The sequence below is a fragment of the Hemitrygon akajei genome, chromosome 32 (genome assembly GCF_048418815.1).
Source record: "Hemitrygon akajei chromosome 32, sHemAka1.3, whole genome shotgun sequence".
Taxonomy (NCBI): domain Eukaryota; kingdom Metazoa; phylum Chordata; class Chondrichthyes; order Myliobatiformes; family Dasyatidae; genus Hemitrygon; species Hemitrygon akajei.
Window position 1 is genome coordinate 1,712,127 of NC_133155.1, and position 21,837 is coordinate 1,733,963.

General features: G+C 40.8%; 1 protein-coding gene across 13 annotated transcripts in view; it reads left to right on the plus strand.

Annotated features, from left to right (window-relative positions):
* LOC140719621 (phosphatase and actin regulator 4-like) overlaps positions 1-21,837 on the plus strand; it is a 290,097-nt gene that overhangs the window by 264,511 nt on the left and 3,749 nt on the right. For 12 of the 13 annotated variants that reach the window (XM_073034347.1, XM_073034342.1, XM_073034343.1 and 9 more), the window contains 9 exons: positions 2,124-2,318; positions 3,263-3,613; positions 5,844-6,390; positions 9,170-9,390; positions 12,064-12,220; positions 13,052-13,107; positions 14,129-14,190; positions 16,268-16,405; positions 20,646-20,722. In XM_073034347.1, coding sequence (XP_072890448.1) covers positions 2,124-2,318; positions 3,263-3,613; positions 5,844-6,390; positions 9,170-9,390; positions 12,064-12,220; positions 13,052-13,107; positions 14,129-14,190; positions 16,268-16,405; positions 20,646-20,722 — 1,804 coding nt within the window. The remainder of the gene's footprint in view (positions 1-2,123; positions 2,319-3,262; positions 3,614-5,843; positions 6,391-9,169; positions 9,391-12,063; positions 12,221-13,051; positions 13,108-14,128; positions 14,191-16,267; positions 16,406-20,645; positions 20,723-21,837) is intronic. The other variant, XM_073034339.1, reaches the window with a different exon arrangement.

Consider the following 21,837-nt stretch of genomic DNA (forward strand, 5'->3'; position numbering starts at 1 on the left):
TTAATGACTTCTCTTCCCACTTTCTTCAGACCAAGGGTGTAGCTATGGGCACTCGCATGGGCCCCAGCTATGCCTGCCTCTTCGTGGGTTATGTGGAACAGTCTATGCTCCAAATCTATACTGGTACTGCTCCCCAACTTTTCCTTCACTACATTGACGACTACATTGGTGCTGCTTCCTGCACCCATGCTGAGCTCCTCAATTTCATCGACTTTGCCTCTAAGTTTCACCCAGCCCTCAAATTCACTTGGTCCATCTCGGACACTTCTCTCCCCTTTCTCAAACTCTCGGTTTCCATCTCTGGAGATAGACTGGCCACTGACATCTTCTATAAACCCACTGACTCCCATAACTACTTTGATTATACCTCTTCACACCCTGCCAAATGTAAAAATGCTATTCCCTATTCCCAGTTCCTCTGTCTTTGCCGCATCTGTTCCCAGAATGAGGCTTTCCATTCCAGGACATCCCAAATGTCTTCTTTCTTTAAGAATCGTGGTTTCCCTTCTGCCGTCATCAACGATACCCTTATCCACCTCTCCTCCATTTCCCGCACTAAGGCCCTCACCCCATCCTCCCATCACCACAACAGGGACCGTGTTCCCTTGTCCTCACCTACCACCCCACCAGCCTCCGGATCCAGCATATTATCCTCCGCAGCTTCCGCCACCTTCAACAGGACCCCACCACTAAGGACATCTTCCCCTCTCTACTCCTCTCTGCTTTTCACAGGGATCGTTCCCTCCGCGACTGCCTGGTCCACACGTCCCTCCCCACGGATCTCCCACCTGGCACTTAACCCTACAAGCGTAAGTGCTACAACTGTCCCTACACCTCCTCTCTTACCACCATTCAGGGCCCCAAACAGTCCTTCCAGGTGAGGCAACACTTCATTTGTGAGTCTGTTGGGGTAATCTATTGCATCCAGTGATCCTGGTGCGGCCTCCTCCTCATCGGCGAGTCCCAACGCAGATTGGGGGACCGCCTCGTTGAGTACCTCCACTCCGTCTGCAACAACAGACAGGATCTCCCAGTTGCCACCCACTTCAACTCTACTTTACATTCCCATTCGGATATGTCCATACATGGCCTCCTCTACTGCCATGATGAGGCCAAACTCAGGTTGGAGGAGCAACACCTCATATACCGTCTGGGTAGTCTCCAGCCCCTTGGTATGAACATCGAATTCTCCAACTTCCGGTAATTCCCTCCCTCTCCCTTCCCCCATCCCACTTTCACTCAGTCTCCTCTTCTAGCATCCTATCACCTCTCATGATTCTGCCTTCTTCTACTACCCATAGTGCTTTCCCCTTGGATTCCTTTTTCACCTCTCTTGCCTTCTTTATGGGGCCCCTGCCCCCTCCCTCTTCAGTCCTGATGAAGGGTCTCGGCCCGAAACATTGACTGCTCATTTCAACGGATGCTGTCCAACCTGCTGAGTTCATCTAGCTTGTTTGTATGTGTTGGGGTAAAGGTAGAGATTTATGAGACAAGGTATGATCAGGACTGCCAAGCAAGTGAAAATGCTTCATGGAGCTAAAAGATGAAGGTGGATTGAGAAAGCTTATGTAATGAAAAGAAGAGGTAGCAGGGCAGTATTGTGTCCTTGGCTACACAACTATTGTGAGCAGTAACAGAGTAATGTTGAGAGAACAGGTTTGCATTAAGACATGTCTCTGACTGGACTAGAGTAGCATTTTGTTTACTGCTTCAAGTTTACAGAGAGAAAACAGTGTGAACTGTGCAAGACGGGGATTTGGTGTGAACTGCGCAGGACAGGGAGATGAGTATTCAAGGCATTGTTTCTCTGCCATCCGAGAAAATAATTATTCCTGCCACCTCCTTCTCTAACTTCTTCTACAAACACTGCAAATTATACTGCTTTACATAGTTGTTCCTTTTAATTTGTATTGACTTCCTCCATCCTCCAAAGACACATTCTAGATTATAACTTGCAATGTAAGATAAAAATTCTGTTCAGTTCTATTCTGGAATTTCTGCCAGTTAATGTTTCCACTGGCTCTCGATCTTCCTACCATTGTGTGTGGGGGGGGGGGGGGGGGGGGTGAGAAAATTATCTCAGTATCTGTGTCAAACAAAGTTCTTTCTTTCCCATTTTGCAGATGGAGAAATTAACAGCAAACCTGCCCAGAACAGTACACTAAAGAATGGTCACACAGTCCCCTTGGGTGAGTTGGCCACCTCAAAGGGGCCAGAAACAGCGGCTGGAGCTGAAAAGAGACCAAGCATTTCAAAAACTTCACAGAATGGTGAGGAAGAAATGGTGAACTCTGCTGAAGAACCCCTGAAAACAAAAGGTAAGAAATCAAAACCATGTGGAGACTTTTTTTAATTAAGACCATAGACATGGGTGCAGAATGAGACCATTCAGCCCTGACCATTCACCATTCCATCATGGGTGATCTATTATCCTTCTCGACCCCATTCTCCTAACCTTTGACAACCTGACTAATCAAGAACCTATAAACTTCCTCTTTAAATATACCCAATTACTTGGCTTCCATCACTGTCTGTGGCAATGAATTCTATATATTCACTACCATTAGCTACAGAAATTCCTCCTCATCACTGGTCTAAATGAACAACTCTCTATTCTGAGGCTGTACCCTCTGGTCCTTGACCTCCCCACCATTCGAAATATTATCTCCGTGTTCACTCTATCTAGGCCCTGCAATATTTGATAGGTTTTAATGAGATTCTCTCCCCCACCACCCCCACCGCCATTCTTCTAAACTCCAGTGAGTACAGGTCCAGAGCCATCAAATGGTCTTTTCATTCCTAGAATCATTCTTGTGATCCTCCTCTGGACCCTGTCCAAAGCATTATGCTTTTTCTGTTTTGGTCACTAAATTTGCTTCAGTACTATTTGATGTACTGTGCTGTGGAATGAATGGATGGCTGGAAAATATTTATCATTTGCAGAAGAAAATAGTTGAAGTTTATAAAGAAATCAATGTAATCCTCCTCCTCACCCACCATAAGAAACATGAAAACTGGGTAGGTAGGTCCTGTTGAAGAACTGAGCATGTCTCCTGAAGGGCAGATCATTGTGGTTTTATAAATCAGATTTTGTTTGTGCTATCGTTCAAAAGATTGAGAGCAAAGTACATGCACACATGCTCTGTAATTTTAGTGGAAAACCATTCTTTTTTAAGTACTGTCGAGTTTACATTTGTATTTAACGTGTTTGCTATCCCTCATATACTTGCCTGATATGTCTACTTTCATTCCTATTACCCAGCAGAGTTTCTGGAGCGACGACCATATTCAGAATTGGAGCCCATGCGTGAGCAGAAACAGGCTTTGCTTCCTCCCAAAAGACCTGTGTCAGCTCCCACTCTGGAAGCAGGCGAGGGGCAAGTGAAAGATTCTGGAGTCAGTATGACTAGCGCCAAGGATGTCTCCCCTATTATCTCATCCTTCTCGACTTCATGTTCCATCACTACCTCCAGTATCACTGAATCTTTGGCTGCTACTACAAATACTACCACCACCATATCAAGTGCATCTGTTTCCTCGACTATCCCGGCCCCTGCTAAGCAACCTCCCATCCCACCTCCAAAACCCAACCGAAATAGTAATCCTTTATTTGGTGAGTCATGGAATGCAACTGCATGGCACACTAGATATTATAAATCATAAACAGAAGAGGTTCTGTAGATGCTGATAATCCAGAGCAATACACACAATACTGGAAGAACTCTGCAGCTTATTAAGCAAATATAGAGGGGAATAGACAGTCCTGATTAAGGTCTTGGCCCAAAATGTTGACTGCTTATTCCCCTCCATATATGCTACCTGGCCTGAGTTCTTCCAGTATTTTATGTGTGTTGTAAGGCATTATAAATATCATTTACCTGCAACATTCCCTCTAAATTTTTTTTACAGCTGTGCAGATGATCCATTGTTCTGAGCACTGCCTGAAAACTGAGCAGGATTATTTCAGTTACTGCGTGGCTATGCACCAGCACAGTTTAAAGTAAAAATGTTTACCTCTTTACTGATTTGTGAATGCAAGAAGATACTTTGCCAGGTGTTTATTGAAAGCTAATGTGATGGTCAGTTTGTCCGAATCATGCACTCTGTTGATCACCGAAGATGAGGCAGCACATTATTTTGATTGCAACACACACACAATGCCAGAGGAACTCAACAGGCCAGTCAACATCAAGGGAGAAGAGTAAACAATCGACGTTTGGGGTTCAGACCCTTCTTCAAGATTGAAACGCCAACTGTTTATTCATTTCCATAAATGCTGCCTGATCTGCTGATTTCCTCCAGCATTTTTAGTGTGTCGTTTGGATTTCTAGCATCTGCAGACTTTATTATATTTGTGACATTATTTTGACTCTTTGAAATGGAATTGAGTCTCTGCTTTGAAGTTAATGAAGAGAGAACCTTGACTGAATATTATTTGATTGCAGTGGATATTTTCTCTTGAAAGGTTAGGATGGATTAACATAAGATTACTTTCAACAAAAGACAGAACTTGGTACATGAGGGTTTGATGTATTCTCTGAACAACATTCTTTCATAATTTGATATTAAAATAAGTAATCATAAGTGATTGATATACATATTATCCACTTTGTTATCTTAGATGTTGGGTGAGTTGAAAAAGAAGCCTATAGTTTTATTGTTCAAACTTGGTGGTGCTAGGTGAAAGCAACTGAACATCAAGTGATGAGAGCATTTGTTTTAGAAAAGTTAGCACTTAATATAAATTTTTTAATGGATTTGGAAAGTTAGGGCAGGATTGTAATGATGGGAGTTTCAATGATGATTGCTAGTGTGGAAGTTGCGGTAAGGCAAGGGTTATATACAACATCTGGGCAAGGATGACTGCAGCAGTGTATAGTCAAACCCATTGAAGGAAGACCACTGGGGGCAGTCTCTTGCTTACTGGTGACAGATAGTTGAGAATGACTGTGGCACTATGTAATCAACCTAGAAGAACATAGCTTCCCTTTACACAGTAGGGGGTGCTGGAGACGGTTGAATAATGAAAGAATACCCAACAACTAAGGGACAATTGTTTTACTAACTTCAAAATGATCATTGGTTGTTAGCTTGAAGTTTCAGTTGACTTTTGACACCTCTATTTTGAATGGTGAATGATCTTGCAAGTCAGTAATTCAAATATATACAATTTACCAAATGTTCAATATCTGTACCCGATAAGCTAATTTTATATAAAAATAGCAGTTTTCTGTCCTCCTGGCTTCAGAACAGTGTGGGTGACAGGGGCGGTGCCATTCTTCTTGTGCACAAGTAAAAGAAGAATATGTTTGAGCGACAATACAATTCTGATTGAGTGTAGTTCAAGGACGAGCAAATTCAATAATGAGCTGCCTTAAGTCTTTGTTTTTAATGTACAATGAAGATAATGTAACTCCTTTGAATTAGTGAAATAACCTCTCTCTGATGCCCTGTATCCTTATGTAGTAGCATTACTCAGTTTTGAAATTTGTTGTTCCTCTGATGCCATAAATCTAATTTCTGCTCATATCTCATGGTGGTAGGAGCTTGGACCGCGAAGGTGTGCATTATTGAAGGTTAACCTGTGTTCTTTAAATGTAGGAAATCGAGAAGAGGAATGTCCAACATTGTACTAAACAAATTAATGCAATATTTAATACTTTCATACCCTACCCACTATTGCCTGACTTTGGATAGTTAATTTTGTCCAGGTAAACATTGTAAAACTGTTGCCTTGCTGTTTGTTTCATACACAAGATGTTATTGGGACATTCTATAGAGCTGCATTGTTTTTAATGGGTGAATTTTGGAGCACCAACTCAATTTTAAATATTCTGTTTCAGCGGAACTTAGTCAAGTCATGACCCCTGGCTTAGCTTTGCCAGGTAAGCATTCGCCATCGGTGCCACACAAGAGGATAAGCTTCAACCCACCCGTGACCGAGCCAAACAACACTACCCAAAGCTCAAGTGAGAGCAAGGAGAGAGTACAGTTACCAACAAAAGTACCAGCATCAGTGCACGCACCTGTGTCATCACCACCATTGCCTTCGCGGCCACCTTCCGCTCCAGAACCTGCTCCTCGACAGTCCCTTCCACCAAGACCAGTAGTCAAAGTCATTCCTCCCACATTGACGTTCAGTCACACCAATGTACAGCATGAGAAAGAACCAGATCCTTCACCTGATGGCCACTCTGACATGGAGCTCCTTCCAAATCGGCAGTCCCAAGTTCCTTTGCACATAATGATCCAACAGGCACTCTGTAGCCCTCGACCTGTCATCACAGCAGCTGATGCCTCAAATACAGCAAAATCACAGCTTTTTGAGACGACCTTCGAAGATGCCAATAAGAATCGAGGGTTGCAAGTCACCCTGGAAAAGTTAAAGTGGTAAGAGTGGATTTTCATTTAGTAACTGGTTCGCAATTTTAATTTTCTGTTTCTCAAGGGGAGCAAGAGAAATCTCATTAAAACCTACCAGATACTAAAAGGCCCAGAAAGAGTGGATGTGAGGAGGACCTTTCCATTAGGAGGAAAGTCTGGGATCCAAGGCAGAGCCTCAGATTAAAGGGATGTCCCTTTAAAGTTGAAATGGGGAATTTATTAAGACAGAACTGGTGAATATGTGAAATTTTTTGCACACAGAAGGATATTAAGGCCAGGTCATTCGACAGATAGTCTCGTTTAGTAAGGGGGAGAAAGCTGGAAAATGGAGTTTAAATATCAGTTGTGACTGAATGGCAGAACAGACTTGATGGACTAAATGGCCTGCTTCTGCTCCAATATCTTAAGGTCAAAGTCAACCAATATATGAACTGTACATTTTTCATGACCTGAGCCTCAACATTCTAAGTTTTGGTTTGGTTGAATGCAGTAGAACAGTTTCCTATGCTCTTCCCCAACCATGAAAGTATCTAAATCCCTGCCATTATAAAGTTGCTCCAAACCCAATGTATCACTCAAACAGTCACAACTGTATGAGTACTGCGACTGTTAATTGGTCCCAAGTGAGGTGGCATCTTGTGAGTTTTTGCCCATCTGAAGAGATTCTGGAAATTGGGCCCAGATTGATGCATTTATATAAGCAGGGAAAATGATTCTTCAATGATTTGAGGATATTGTTGCCAGGATTCATGGATCTTTGCATAACGCACTAATGACAGCACAGTAAGGCAGTGATTAGCACATCAAATTACAGTGCCACCGGTGATCGATGATTAGGGTTCAATTTCTGTGCTGCTGGTAAGGAGTTTGCATGTTCTCCTCATGACTGCGTGGGTTTCCTCTGGGTGTTTCAGTTTCCTTCCACATTCCAAAGATGTACAGTTAAGGCCAATTTATACTTTTGTGTTGAATCTACACCATAGGTACCGCGTACCTTATGCCGTACCTACGCCATAGGGCGATGTGCACCTCCCCAAAAAAGTAACTCACGTGTTGCGGCAACACAGACCGCAACACCAGTGATTAGTAGCATCGCATTTCTTTCAATGCATTTCCGGTTGCTTCTTCTCTGCCGTGTCTGTACACCAATGCAAAATAGATGAACCAAATCATTAAATCTACCTGCCGATATGCGAAAATGTTTGAAGTGCATTTCCTCATCCATGTCTCTCACAAAGAAACTCAACACAGTGGCATAGAAACCCCACCACCAACTAGTGTTTTGGCGCACACCAACACATGCTCGCTACGGCGTAGAGCCTACGCAGAAGTATAAATCAGGCCTACAGCATAGCCCATACGCAGAAGTATAAATCAGCCTTTAGGGATCAAGAGTTGTGGGCATCCTATGTTGGTGTCAGAACTGTGGCGACATTTGTGGGCTGCCCAGCACAGTCCTTGTTGATGTGATTTGACACAAACGATGCATTTAACTGTATGTCTTGATGTACATGTGACAAATCAATTTTATTTATGAAGATACTAAATGCAATTAACCCTGATCATCTGGTGTTGCACTTTCTAAACCGGGGTGTATAGCATTTGACAAATAGAAAACCAAAGTGATTAAAGTGTATTAACAGCAGAGTAGCACAGCTCAAACAGTTGTTGCCACCGTGTCAGCGGTCTGAGTTCAAACCTGACCTTGAGCTGGTGCCTGCATGCTTTTCCTGCCACCATCTGTCACCAAGGTCATAGTCATTGCACAGAACTGGGCCCCTAAGCCCATGACAGACGTGACACCTGTTTTACTCATTTATGCCTGGTTGACTGAACTAGGACTGCATGCTTCTAATTCTTGTCCATTCAAAATGCCTCGTAAAAGTAGTAATTTTTTCAGATTCCACTGCCAGCTCTGCCAGTATGGTCCAGATATACTCTGGTTTTTTCTCTCATCTCATAGTTGTGAATGATTGGAAAGTAAAGATACCACTCTAAAGTTCATGGAGTATGATAGGATGTAGGAGAATCTGAGAGAAGTTGCTTAGATGATATGTTACAGGGAAAATTTAATGATGGAATGGGATTGTGTGAACTCTTTGTTACAAGGAAATAACAAAATATTGATTTTGAGGTGGGAAAATGATGAGATTAGAGGAGGAGATGTGGAAGGTGATAGTCTGGAATTCAGCCATAGACCATAAGCCCTAGAGCAGAATTAGTCCATTTGGCCCATCAAGTTTGCTCTGCCATTCCACCATGGCTAATTTATTTTCCCTTTTAGTCCCATTCTTCTGCCTTCTCCCTATAACCTTTGACACACTTACTAATCAAGAACCTATCAACCTCCACTGTAAATATACTCAGTGACTTGGCCTCCACAGCCGTCTGTAGAAATGAACTCCACAGAGTCACCATCTCTATTCCTCCTCATGTCTATCCTAAAGGGATGTTCATCTATTCTGAGTCTGTGCCCTCTGGTCTCAGAGGAATTATAGGAATTATCCTATAATTATCCTATAATTATCCTATAATTACCCACTGTAGGAATTATCCTTTCCACATCCACTGCATCTAGGCCTTTCAACATTTGATAGTTTTCAATGAGGTGGTTCCACAGATTCACCACCCTCTGGCTCTGGAACGGATTGTGCAGTTGGCTTGCTTCAATGAAATACTTGAAAGTTATTCTTTTCATGTTAAAATATCATCTAATCAGTCTCTGTTGTTCAATTGCACTCATCATACCTTTCTTTAACCTTCTATATTATAACCTGATCACCAGCCCCTCTGATGATGAGAATACAGAAGATGAAGAGGAGGAAGAGGAGGAGGAGGAACAGACGGAAGAGAGGTTCGAGAAGCAGAATGATACAGCGTTAGTTTCAACAGTTGTTATCATACCAGAGCTCGTGAGACAGGATGAAGACACTAGTGATTCCGATGATGATGGCCCAATACTGTACAGGGATGACAATGATGAGGATGAGGAAGATGATTATCCCAGTATGTATTTAATTCACTAACTTAAGTTATGTACCTGCAAAACAATTGTGTAAAATCCACTTTTTTGATCAACCCGAAGAAGCATGATATTAGTATAGAATTCTGCGTCTAACTCCAGCTTCTTTTTTAAAAAAATTTTTTAATTTAATTTAATCTATAATTTTTTATACATTCATAAGTATATATTGAGATAATATAAAAAGTAATAAGGCACTTAAATAGATAATTATGTGCAGTTGTAATTCCACCCTATTAGACTAAGCAATGACAATAATTGTTAAGAAAAATAGTAATAATAGTGGATTAATAATAATTTCCATGTATCTCTTCTGAACCATTACTTCTGGTCCAAAATATTATACGTAACCCTATGAAACTACCATTGTAGGATTTTATATCCTAACTCGTTCATGTTTTTTATTACCCCCAAACATAATTATCCAATCCCTATGTACTTATTTACTTAAATTTTTTCATATTTTTCCCCTTTCCCAAATCTTTTCCTTTACTTGAGTTAATTCCCTATTTTCAAAAAAAAACAGTAAACAATCGAACCAAGAATGCTTACATTAGCAATATTACTGTGTTGATGAGAAAAGCAGTATAAGTCATTAGGAGAGTCATCCAAAGTCTGCTCACTTTGGGGTTATAAATTCAATCCATTTATTCCAAATTTGATTAAATTTTTCTTTTTGAATTCTCAAAGAGTAGGTCATCTTTTCCATTTTAAATATTTCCAAAATAATTTCATGCTAATCTTCTAATGTAGTTAATACTGGATTTAGCCACTTTCTGGTGATTGATTTCTTACTTGCCGCTAAGAGGACTTGTAGCAACTTTATGTCTTTCTTCTAATCCAAAAACAGTACATGTCCCAAATAGAACATCTCAAAGTTCAGAGGTATCTGGGTCTTAAATACCTGACCTAAAGTTCTATGAATACCTTTCCAATATAAACTTAATTTAGGGCAATCCTAGAAAATATGGAAATGATTTGCCTCCTTGGAGCCACACCTTCTCCGACACGTCACGTTTGTGTCTTTATATTTTTCCTGATATGGGGTCTTGAAGTATCTTATAATATTTTTCCAACAATGTTCTCTCCAAATCAAAGAGTTCGTCGAAGACCACTGAAAGCTGCATATTTTCCCCCAAACCTCCTCTGAAAGTACCAACCTCGCTTCTTTCTCCCACTTCTCTTTAATATTCAATGTTTTCATTTTAGCATGTAAGAGTACATTGTATAATCAAGAAATTGATTTACTTGGCATTGAACTGTAAGCCAAATTCAGAATCTTGAAAAATTCTAATTCTACTGTTGATAAATCTGTATATCTACAACTCTGGTTAACATAATGTCGTGTTTGAAGGTACCTAAAAAAAAAAGTCATTATGTTCTAGACCATGTTTGTTCTGTAAGGATTGGAAACTTTGTAATACTCTTTTCTGTGTAAATGAGAGGTAGGTTGTAAGACCTTTCTTTATCCATGGTTCAAATCTTTTATCTACTCTGTTGGGAAGAAATTCGGTATCATATGCACACCATCTAAAAAGTTTTAACATGTTATTAATTCCACATGAATTAGCCACCTTCTGCCATACTTTTAATGTAAGATTTATCCAGCTGTTTTTAGACTTTTCCAATTGGGCTATCAGTCCTTTGTCTGTTATTGAGGCCTGCAGAGGAAAACTGTCAATCAATCCAAATTCTATTTCCTTCCATCTAGCCTTATATTCCTTATTACAGCAGTATAACAGAGGGGTTATCTGTGAAGCATAAAAATAATTTCTCAAGCAAGGAAGTGCCATACCTCCTCCTTCCTTCCCTAACTGTAAGGTATTAAATTGAATTCTAGGTTTCTTTCCTTGCCAGATAAAGCGGGAAATCCATTTGTCCCATTCCCTAAATTGATTATCGTCCACCTCTACAGGTAAAGTCCGGAAAAGATAGAGTAACCGAGGGAGAATATTCATTTTTATAGTATTTATCCTTGAATTTAACCTTAAAAAGGGTATAAAATTCCATCTATGTATATCTGCTTTTATCTTTGAAATTAATGGCCCATAATTTACCTGTGATAATGTTGAAAATTCTTTGGCAGGGTTATTCCTAAATATTTTAATGATTTGGCTTCCCACTCAAGATCATATGTATCCTACAGTTTTTTGGATACTGTATAATTTAGGGACATAACCTGCGTTTTCTTTACATTTATTTTATAACCTGATACTTTCCCGAACTCATCCAACAGTGTAAACAATCCTATAAATGATTTTTTTGGTTCTCTCGGATAGACTAAAACATCATCTGCGAATAATGCCACTTTCTGTTTAATCCCTGCCATCGTAATACCTTTTATAATTTCGCTCTGTCTTATTAGTTGGGCAAGCGATTCAATGTATAGCGCAAAAAGGAGTGGAGAAATTGGGCATCCCTGTCTAGTTCCTCTCTCTAAAATAAAAGTTAACTCCAGCTTCATGAATGAAATGTGACCTTTCACAGATTTAATGTGCCTTGCCTGAAATTGTGGTCTAGAATTTTACTTAAATATTTTGATAAAGTGGATTGTTTCCACAAAGGATCATATGTAAGAATGTAGTTACAGTATACTTTTTGAGTAATAGTATAGATACGTTGTCTTCCTAAACATTCTCTGTCAATATTGTGTGTAGATTCATTGGCCAATAAGGTAAAGCGAAAAGATACTTTGGCTCTTAAACTGAGCAACAGACCTACGAAGCAGGAACTTATAGAGAAGAACATACTACCTCGCCAATCTGATCAGGAGAGGCTTGAGATTCGACAGCAGATTGGAACAGCTCTCATCAGGTAGGGTGATATCTGAATGTCTGATAGAGAACACTGCTTCCATTCAAATTCTTTCTGTGCTCTGACATGATGCATGCATGGTGATTGAATGGATATTATCCTTCCACGAAAACAGTGGCTGAACATATTTCATTGGCTGATGAGTGCTCTAGAATATTGTGAGGCAGACAAAACTATACTACAGATTCAAGACCTTTTTTTAAAGTGTGGATTCTAAATCCATTGGCAATATTATTTTATTATCGGCACTGCCATTGCATCATTTTGTGTCACATTGGTAATTAATTGTGCCTCCAGCTATATGGATAGCTTAGTTCCTGTGGCAACAGTTGGAACTATTTTCTGTAACTGTTTGACATCTCAACAATACCCTTACACCAGCTGTTCACCAAGCAGCAGGCAAGTGATCAATTTTGTAACATACCAACTCTCCAAAACAATTCAGAAGGTGTCATACAGATCAGTATTTGCACACACTCCCACGTCCTTCTCCCTACCATGCACCTGCCAGGAGGACAAGTGCAGGGCAGGAAAGAATGAAAGTCAGAGATGTATGAATCACAGACATAAAGAGATACTGACAAATATCATAGTCGTACATACCCAGAAGCTTCGACTAGTTATCCAGTTGTACTGAATGAGTTGACTTCAGTACATGATATTTGATGTTTGCTACTATTAAATGCTATGAGCAGTTCTTATAAGTGGAAAAATTCAGCATTTGTTCCACTTGGTGTGATATGTTCAAGTATCAGCACTGCCATTGCTTTTTAATACTGACCTAAATTTAGACGACCTGACCCAGTAATAATTTATCCTCCATTCCATCAGGCGTCTGAGTCAAAGGCCAACTGCGGAAGAACTGGAGCAAAGGAATATTCTTAAAAGTGAGTATATTTTCTATTCTTCTATCTCCAAATGTAAATTTAATTCAAACTGTAATAAAAGTAAGCTGTCGTGGTTTTAATTCTTACTGGTTATTTGACTTTATAAAGTTAATGCTTGTGGAGAAATTGGGATAGTTAGACAAGATTTTTGAAATTTCTCCACAGGATACTTGTCTGGGGTTAATGCTACTTTTCTGCTTGAATTTTACTTTAATCAACATATCCTTGGGAATAGCCTTAGAGATGCTTCCCAAACTCAGGATCACCACGTCCATAAGGCATAGGATCAGAATTAGGCCATTTTGCCCCATTGAGTCTACTCTGTTCATTCATGGCTGATTTATTTTTCCTTTCAACCCCATTCTGCTGCATTTCCCCAATTGTTCTAAATGGATGTCTTCTATTCTGAGCTGTGCCTTGTGGTCCTAGATTCCCCCTCTATGGAAAATATCTTCTCCACATCTACTCTCCATTCTTTTATTATCAGATTTCCTTGGAATTGCATTTACTAAAAATAATTTTCTGAGTACTGATTGATTGAGGCATATCACTGTTTTGTTTTTCTATGGCTTCATGATTATACACCTGGATTGTGCGCGTGGTTTACAAACTGGGTATAATTATAAGGAATGTTTGGTCCTTCATATAGCCGGCTGCCTGCTGTGTTGATGATATCTCGATGAGAATTGCAGTGCTGCAGGAGAGAGCTATAGTGGGGTCCAGCATGGGTAGAGCCTCAGTTTGGGAACAAAATATGACTGACGATGCAAGGATGATTCTTGGGAACAATCAAAATGATGCAGGGAGGGAGGAGCAACTGAGCAAAAATGATAGTATTGATTAAACCTGATAAAACTCTCTGGATTCATATGGATATCCCTTAGGGTAATATGTGTATAAAAATGTCCATGACAATAACGTCTATTGTGTCACTCAATGTACTGCATATGATACTGACTTTTCTCATCTCAGCTTGAGTAATGGAACAAATGAAATAATTGTTTTTCTTTAACATTTACAGAAAAAGATGAAGAACAAGAGCGGGCAGAGAAACGGGAAATCAAGAGACGGCTCACTAGAAAGGTACCCGACTATCAAATGGGCAATTTATAGTTTGTTGGATGCAGGTCTGCATTAACAACTAATCAAATGGAATGAGTTTGCGGCCTTTTACCTCAACCAAAATTAGGTGTACAGCAAAACCAGAAACTTCCTTGTAAAGTATGCTTACATAACAAATTTTGAGACTAAGAATGGGAACAGTCAAATTTTCCCAGAGTTTGAACGAAGCTGCTGGGGAGAGGGTGATTGTGATTATCATGTTCCAAAATTGTATAGATCTAGAATGGTTCTTCCAGATCAGAGGGTATGAAATGTGACCCTACTATACAAAGAAAGAAGGGAGAGACTAAGTGAGCTACCAACTTGTTTGCCTGCTGTTAGTGGTTGGAAAAAATGTTGGAATCCATAAGACAGAATGTGTGATATTAAAATGCTAAGAAAATAAAAATATGACTTGGCAAATTTATGAAAGTTAATTCATGTTTGATTAATCTATTACAGTTGATAAGAATGAAGCAGTAGGTGTGTTTTAGAATTTTCAGAAGGCTTTCAATAAAGTCTCATAAAGAAGGTAACTGAACAATGAGCATGTAGAATTTGGGGTACTGTACTAAGTAGAATGGGTTATGAGCTGGTTAAGAAAGCAGAGGATAGGAATAAAAATGTCCCTCTGGAGCTTGTAGGTTTTGACTAGTTGGATAACATAAGGATTGATGCTTGGATCCAATAACACTCAATCCATATAAACAAATGTCAAGTATGATAAAGTTTGCTGATGGCAGGAACCTTAAGTGTGAATGTGATTAGTGATGAGGCTTCATGAATGTAGACAAAGTGAACAAGTGGGTGGAAACATGCCAGAAGATTACAAGAAAGGAAAATGTGAGATTATCCATTTTGATAGAAAAATTTTAAATGTGCTATTCATCTTAAATGGTGAGAGATTGGGAGATGATATTCAAAGGGAGCTGGTGTCCTTGTAGACAAAAGCTGACAACCTGGTAAAACAGGTAGTTAAGGGTAGATGCTATGCTGTCCTTAACTGAGAAGGTATATACTTGCTAGAGGGAGTACAACAAAGATTTGTCTAACAGGTTCCTCAAAATTCAAAGTAAAATTTATTATCAGAGTACATAACATCACCACATGCAATGCTGAGATTCTTTTTCTGCAGGCATACTCAGCAAATCTATAGGGCAGTAACTAAACAGAATCAATGGACAACAAACTGTGCAAATGCAGGCATAAATAAATAGCAATAAATAATGAGCATGAAATAACAAGATAAAAGGGACTTTAAATGAGTGTAATTATCCCCTTTTGTTCAAGAGCCTAATAGTTGAGGGATAGTAATTGTTCTTGAACTTGGTGGTCCTAGTATGGTAGGTTTATGAGGAAAAATTCAGTAAACTGGACACACAGTTTTTAGAGTTTAGAAATTGGCAGATTGAAATGTGCAATATTCTCAGGGTAAATGCAGGGATAATGTTTTCAATAGTTAATGAAGAACTAAGGATCAGAGGATCAAAATTAGGGATATGCTATTTAAAACTGAAAGGAGGAGAAATAAATCTTTATGCCAGAGGACTAGTGATACAAACATTGATCACATTCAATGCAGAAATGATTGGTTTCTGTATGTTAGAGAAATAAGGGATATAGATATAGGATAAGAGCATGCTGCTGAGGTAGATTAGCCACTATCACTACATACTGGAGCAGGTTCAAATGACCAATTGGCCCAGTCTTATTTGCATTCTCTTACACTGTTCTTCGATCTCCAACAAAAAAGGGGTGCACAGCAGTGAGTGACTCTTCCCATTCATAATCATAGAAAAGTATAGCACAGAAATAGGCCCTTCATCCCATCTAGTTTGTGCTGAACCATTTAGACAGCCTATTCCCAATGACCTACACCAGGACAATAGGCCTCCATACTCCTGTCTGCATTTCTAAAATAGTTTATTTGTTCTTCCCAGTTTAAGAATTCTGGAATGTGACATATTGGCAAATAGTGTATGTTAGGAAAGTTCTTTTGATTCCTATCACAAGTCTTCATGGCATATACAGTATATTCACTGTAATCTCTGATAAACAGCTCAGTGAAAGACCCACCGTGGCAGAACTCCAGGCAAGAAAAATCCTGCGATTCCATGAATACGTTGAAGTAACAGATGCCCATGACTATGATCGACGTGCTGATAAACCTTGGACAAAACTGACACCAGCAGATAAGGTAGTGAAAATGGTATCATTAGCTGTGATGCTGTCTATAATTCACTAGGAGTTTGGATTAATGCTAATTATTGCATTTAGAATTGGTGTGAATTCAGTATTTTAATTGCTCAATGGCTTGGGGAGTGGGACTGAGGAGGAGAGAAAAGGATCAGCCGTGATGGAATAGTGGAGCAGACTCAATGGGCCCAATGGCCTAATTCTGCTGCTATGTCTTATGGTCTTACAAAATAGACAATAGACAATAGGTGCAGAAGTAGACCATTCAGCCCTTCGAGCCTGCACCGCCATTTTGAGATCATGGCTGATCAACTACTATAAATACCCGGTTCCTGCCTTGCCCCATATCCCTTGATTCCCCTATCCATAAGATACCTATCTAGCTCCTTCTTGAAAGCATCCAGAGAATTGGCCTCCACTACCTTCCGAGGCAGTGCATTCCAGACCCCCACAACTCTCTGGGAGAAGAAGTTTTTCCTTAACTCTGTCCTAAATGACCTACCCCTTATTCTCAAACCATGCCCTCTGATACTGGACTCTCCCAGCATCTGGAACATATTTCCTGCCTCTATCTTGTCCAATCCCTTAATAATCTTATATGTTTCAATCAGATCCCCTCTCAATCTCCTTAATTCCAGCGTGTACAAGCCCAGTCTCTCTAACCTCTCTGCATAAGACAGTCCAGACATCCCAGGAATTAACCTTGTAAATCTACGCTGCACTTCCTCTACAGCCAGGATGTCCTTCCTTAACCCTGGAGACCAAAACTGTACACAATACTCCAGGTGTGGTCTCACCAGGGCTCTGTACAAATGCAAGAGGATTTCCTTACTCTTGTACTCAATTCCCTTTGTAATAAAGGCCAACATTCCATTAGCTTTCTTCACTGCCTGCTGCACTTGCTCATTCACCTTCAGTGACTGATGAACAAGGACTCCTAGATCTCTTTGTATTTCTCCCTTACCTAACTCTACACCGTTCAGATAATAATCTGCCTTCCTGTTCTTACTCTCAAAGTGGATAACCTCACACTTATTCACACTAAACGTCATCTGCCAAGTATCTGCCCACTCACCCAGCCTATCCAAGTCACCCTGAATTCTCCTAATATCCTCATCACATGTCACACTGCCACCCAGCTTAGTATCATCAGCAAATTTGCTGATGTTATTTTCAATGCCTTCATCCAAATCGTTGACGTAAATTGTAAACAGCTGTGGTCCCAATACCGAGCCCTGTGGCACCCCACTAGTCACCACCTGCCATTCCGAGAAACACTCATTCACCGCTACCCTTTGCTTTCTATCTGCCAACCAGTTTTCTATCCATGTCAATATCTTCCCCCCAATGCCATGAGCTCTGATTTTACCCACCAATCTTCTATGTGGGACCTTATCAAATGCCTTCTGAAAATCGAGGTACACTACATCCACTGGATCTCCCCCGTCTAACTTCCTGGTTACATCCTCGAAAAACTCCAACAGATTAGTCAAGCATGATTTACCCTTGGTAAATCCATGCTGGCTCGGCCCAATCCTATCACTGCTATCTAGATATACCACTATTTCATCCTTAATAATGGACTCTAGCATCTTCCCCACCACCGATGTCAGGCTGACAGGTCGATAGTTCTCTGTTTTCTCCCTCCCTCCTTTCTTAAAAAGTGGGATAACATTAGCCATTTTCCAATCCTCAGGAACTGATCCTGAATCTAAGGGTCATTGGAAAATGATTACCAATGCATCTGCAATTTCCAAGGCCACCTCCTTTAGTATCCTAGGATGCAGACCATCTGGACCTGGGGATTTGTCAGCCTTCAGTCCCATCAGTCTTCTCATCACCGTTTCCTTCCTAATGTCAATCTGTTTCATTTCCTCTGTTACCCTATGTCCTTGGCCCATCCATACATCTGTGAGATTGCTTGTGTCTTCCTTAGTGAAAACAGATCTAAAGTACTCAATAAATTCTGCCATTTCTCGGTTTCCCATAACAATTTCACCCAATTCATTCTTCAAGGGCCCAACATTGTTCTTAACTATCTTCTTTCTCTTCACATACCTAAAAAAGCTTTTGCTATCTTCCTTTATATTCCTGGCTAGCTTGCATTCGTACCTCATTTTTTCTCCCCGTATTGTCTTTTTAGTTAAGTTCTGTTGTTCCTTAAAAACTTCCCAATCATCTGTCCTCCCACTCACCTTAGCTCTGTCATACTTCCTTTTTTTTTAATGCTATGCAATCTCTGACTTCCTTTGTCAACCACTGTGGCCCCTTTCCCCCCCTTTGAATTCTTCCTTCTCGGGGGGATGAACTGATTTTGCACCTTGTGCATTATTCCCAAGAATACCTGCCATTGCTGTTCCACTGTCTTTTCTGCTGGGCTATCCGTCCAGTCAACTTTGGCCAGCACCTCCCTCATGGCTCCATAGTTTCCCCTGTTCAACTGCAACACTGACACCTCCAAGCTGCCTTTATCCTTCTCAAATTGCAGATAAAAACTTATCATATTATGATCACTACTCCTAATGGCTCCTTTACTGCAAGATTGCTTATCAAATCCTGTTCATTACATAACACTAAATCCAGAATAGTCTTGTCCCTGGTGGGCTCTCGTACATGCTGTTCCAAGAATGCATCCCGTAGGCACTCTACAAACTCCCTATCCGGTGGTCCAGCACCAACCTGATTCTCCCAGTTCACTTGCATGTTGAAATCCCCCATAACTACTGTGACATTACCTTTGCCACATGCCAATGTTAACTCCCTATTCAACTTGCACCCAATATCCATGCTACTGTTTGGTGGCCTGTAGACAACACCCATTTGGGTCCTTTTGCCCTTACTGTTCCTCAGTTCTATCCACACACACTCTACTTCTCCTGACCCTATGTCCCCCCTTGCAAAGGACTGAATCTCATACCTCACCAACAGGGCCACCCCACCCCCTCTGCCCACATTTCTGTCCCTACGATAGCACGTATACCCTTGAACATTCATTTCCCAGGTCTGGTCTCCCTGCAGCCATGTCTCCGTTATCCCAACAACATCATAGTTACCCATTCGCACCTGGGCTTCAAGCTCATCCGCCTTATTTCTGACACTTCGTGCATTCAGATATAGAATTTTCAGCCCATTTCTCCTCTCTCTGTTTGAATCGCTGCCTATTGTGCTTAACCCAGCTCCCCGAACTCCCATCGGGCTATACGCCCCTAGAATTTTGTTGTCCTTCCTAAATTTACTTATTCTTTCAACACATTTAACTCCATGTTCCATCAGACCATCCCTCTGTACATGTGTCCTCCTTATCACTTGTTCCGCCTCACCTTTCTCTACTACTTAATATTCCGGAACCGTGTAGTCCCCACCTGTCCTTTATTCTTCCTCTCGCTATCCTCTCTCACATTCTGGATCCCCGCCCCCTGCAAATTTAATTTAAACCCCCTCCAAGAAGCACTAGCAAACTTCCCTGCAAGAATGTTAGTACTGCTCCAGTTCAGGTGTAAACCGTCCCTTCGGAACAGATCCCACCTTCCCTGGAACAAAGCCCAATTATCTACAAACCTGAAGCCCTCCCTCCTGCACCATCCTCTCAGCCACGTATTAATCTTTATAATCTTTCTATTCCTTGCCTCAGTCGCACGTGGCACAGGTAGCAATCCTGAGATTGTTACCCTGGGGGTCCTGCTCTTCAGCTTCGCACCTAACTCCCTGAACTCCCTATGCAGTACCCCCTCACTCATCCTACCCACGTCATTGGTCCCTACATGGACCACAACATCTGGATTCTTGCCCTTCTTCTCGAGAATAACCTGCACCCGATCTGAGATGTCTCGGATGTTTTCTAAATCTTTATTTGAATTATTAGTGACTGTTTTATATTTGTTGGCATTAGATTGTATTTCCTAGTAAGTGAAAACATTTGTCTTACCAAATATCGTTAAAACCTTTATATCAAGTAAAGTTATTCTTTCTGTTTGTAGTGAATTGGCTTGAGTCAGGAAATTGTCCCTTTGTTTCTTTAAGCTGGTCTATGTGTGCTCCTCAAAAGAAGCAAAATGATCCAAATGACAAGCATCTTTCCATACAGAAGTCAGCTGTGATGATCTTAGCTAGCCATTACATTTGCAATGCCAGCGTGGCACAGAAGATGTTTTTGACAGAATTGTGTTTTCTTTTTGATACAATAATTTGGAATAAAAATAAGGATTTCCTTCTAAAGCTTTTTCATGGTTGCAACCTTACAGGCAGCAATACGCAAGGAGTTAAATGAATTCAAAAGTACCGAGATGGAGGTGCATGAAGAAAGCAGAATGTATACAAGGTAATTTCAGCCTTTGAACTTTAAAGGAACACCTAGAATGTCCCAACACAAAAACATGCTGCAGGATCAGATCAGGTCAGGTCAGGTGTAAACAGTGGACGGTCTGAAATGTTCCCTCTATGGATGCAGCCCGACCTGCTGAATTCCTCCAGCATTCCCTGTATTGCGCTATTCCAACATCTGCAATCTTCTCTGTGTTTCCACTCTTTCTAAACCTTGCATGCCTTTCAGGTGGCGAGGATTTCTAATTTGGTGTCCGCTCTGCTGGCACTAGTGTGCTTCAATTTGCAAAGAAGGAATCAGCTGCCTAAATGTTGACTTTTGCTGCATCTCCTGACTGCTTCAAAGATACGAGTAGGCCACACTCATCCTGAGACTGTTCATTCAGGTCAAAAGTGACCTGTCATTTTGCTCATTTAACCATTTTCAATCCATGTCATTTGCCATTCCCAGCAAAAACCTATCAAACATTTTTTTTTTTTTTTTTGAAGGTCTTCATCAGTTTGAGTTGAATGCAGATATTATGTCCTAGCTGTCTAGATACACAAGCCTGGGCAGTACAATATGGAGAGCAAGCTGTTTCTCATGTAGCAAATTTCCCCTCTGCACGCATCTGATGAACCCAAAGGAACAGCAGAGACCAAATCAGTTTGGTACCAGCAGCGCGCAGGAGTTGCCAGTCAGAATTGAACTCAATGTAGGACTGCCCTAGGGACTTCAGCTCTGGATTTTTCCCTCGGGATTTACTCCTGAACCCTTTCTCATGAGTGGGTACAGCTGCAAGGCAGCGGAGGTTTGAGATCAGAGTTTTCCTTCTCTTAAATGAGTTGCCAACCACAGCTAATGAGCCCCATCTGACCAAAGCAACTGGTTTTAAGGCACCAGTAACCCACCTTTGCCCATTCACTTGTTAGTAGAAGCTGTTCCACTGGGCTTATTAGCTAAGCCACCTGTGAAGATCAGGTGCTGGACTTGGTTATCAGAGGCTGTTTGGGGTGCACACCATTGGGAGCATTTAATAGGTAGTGGGAGCTTGTTCCCATTACCAACCCTGGCTATAACAGCCTTAAGGAGTACATTCTGTATATGCCAAGTCTTAACCCCAGCCTCTGGAC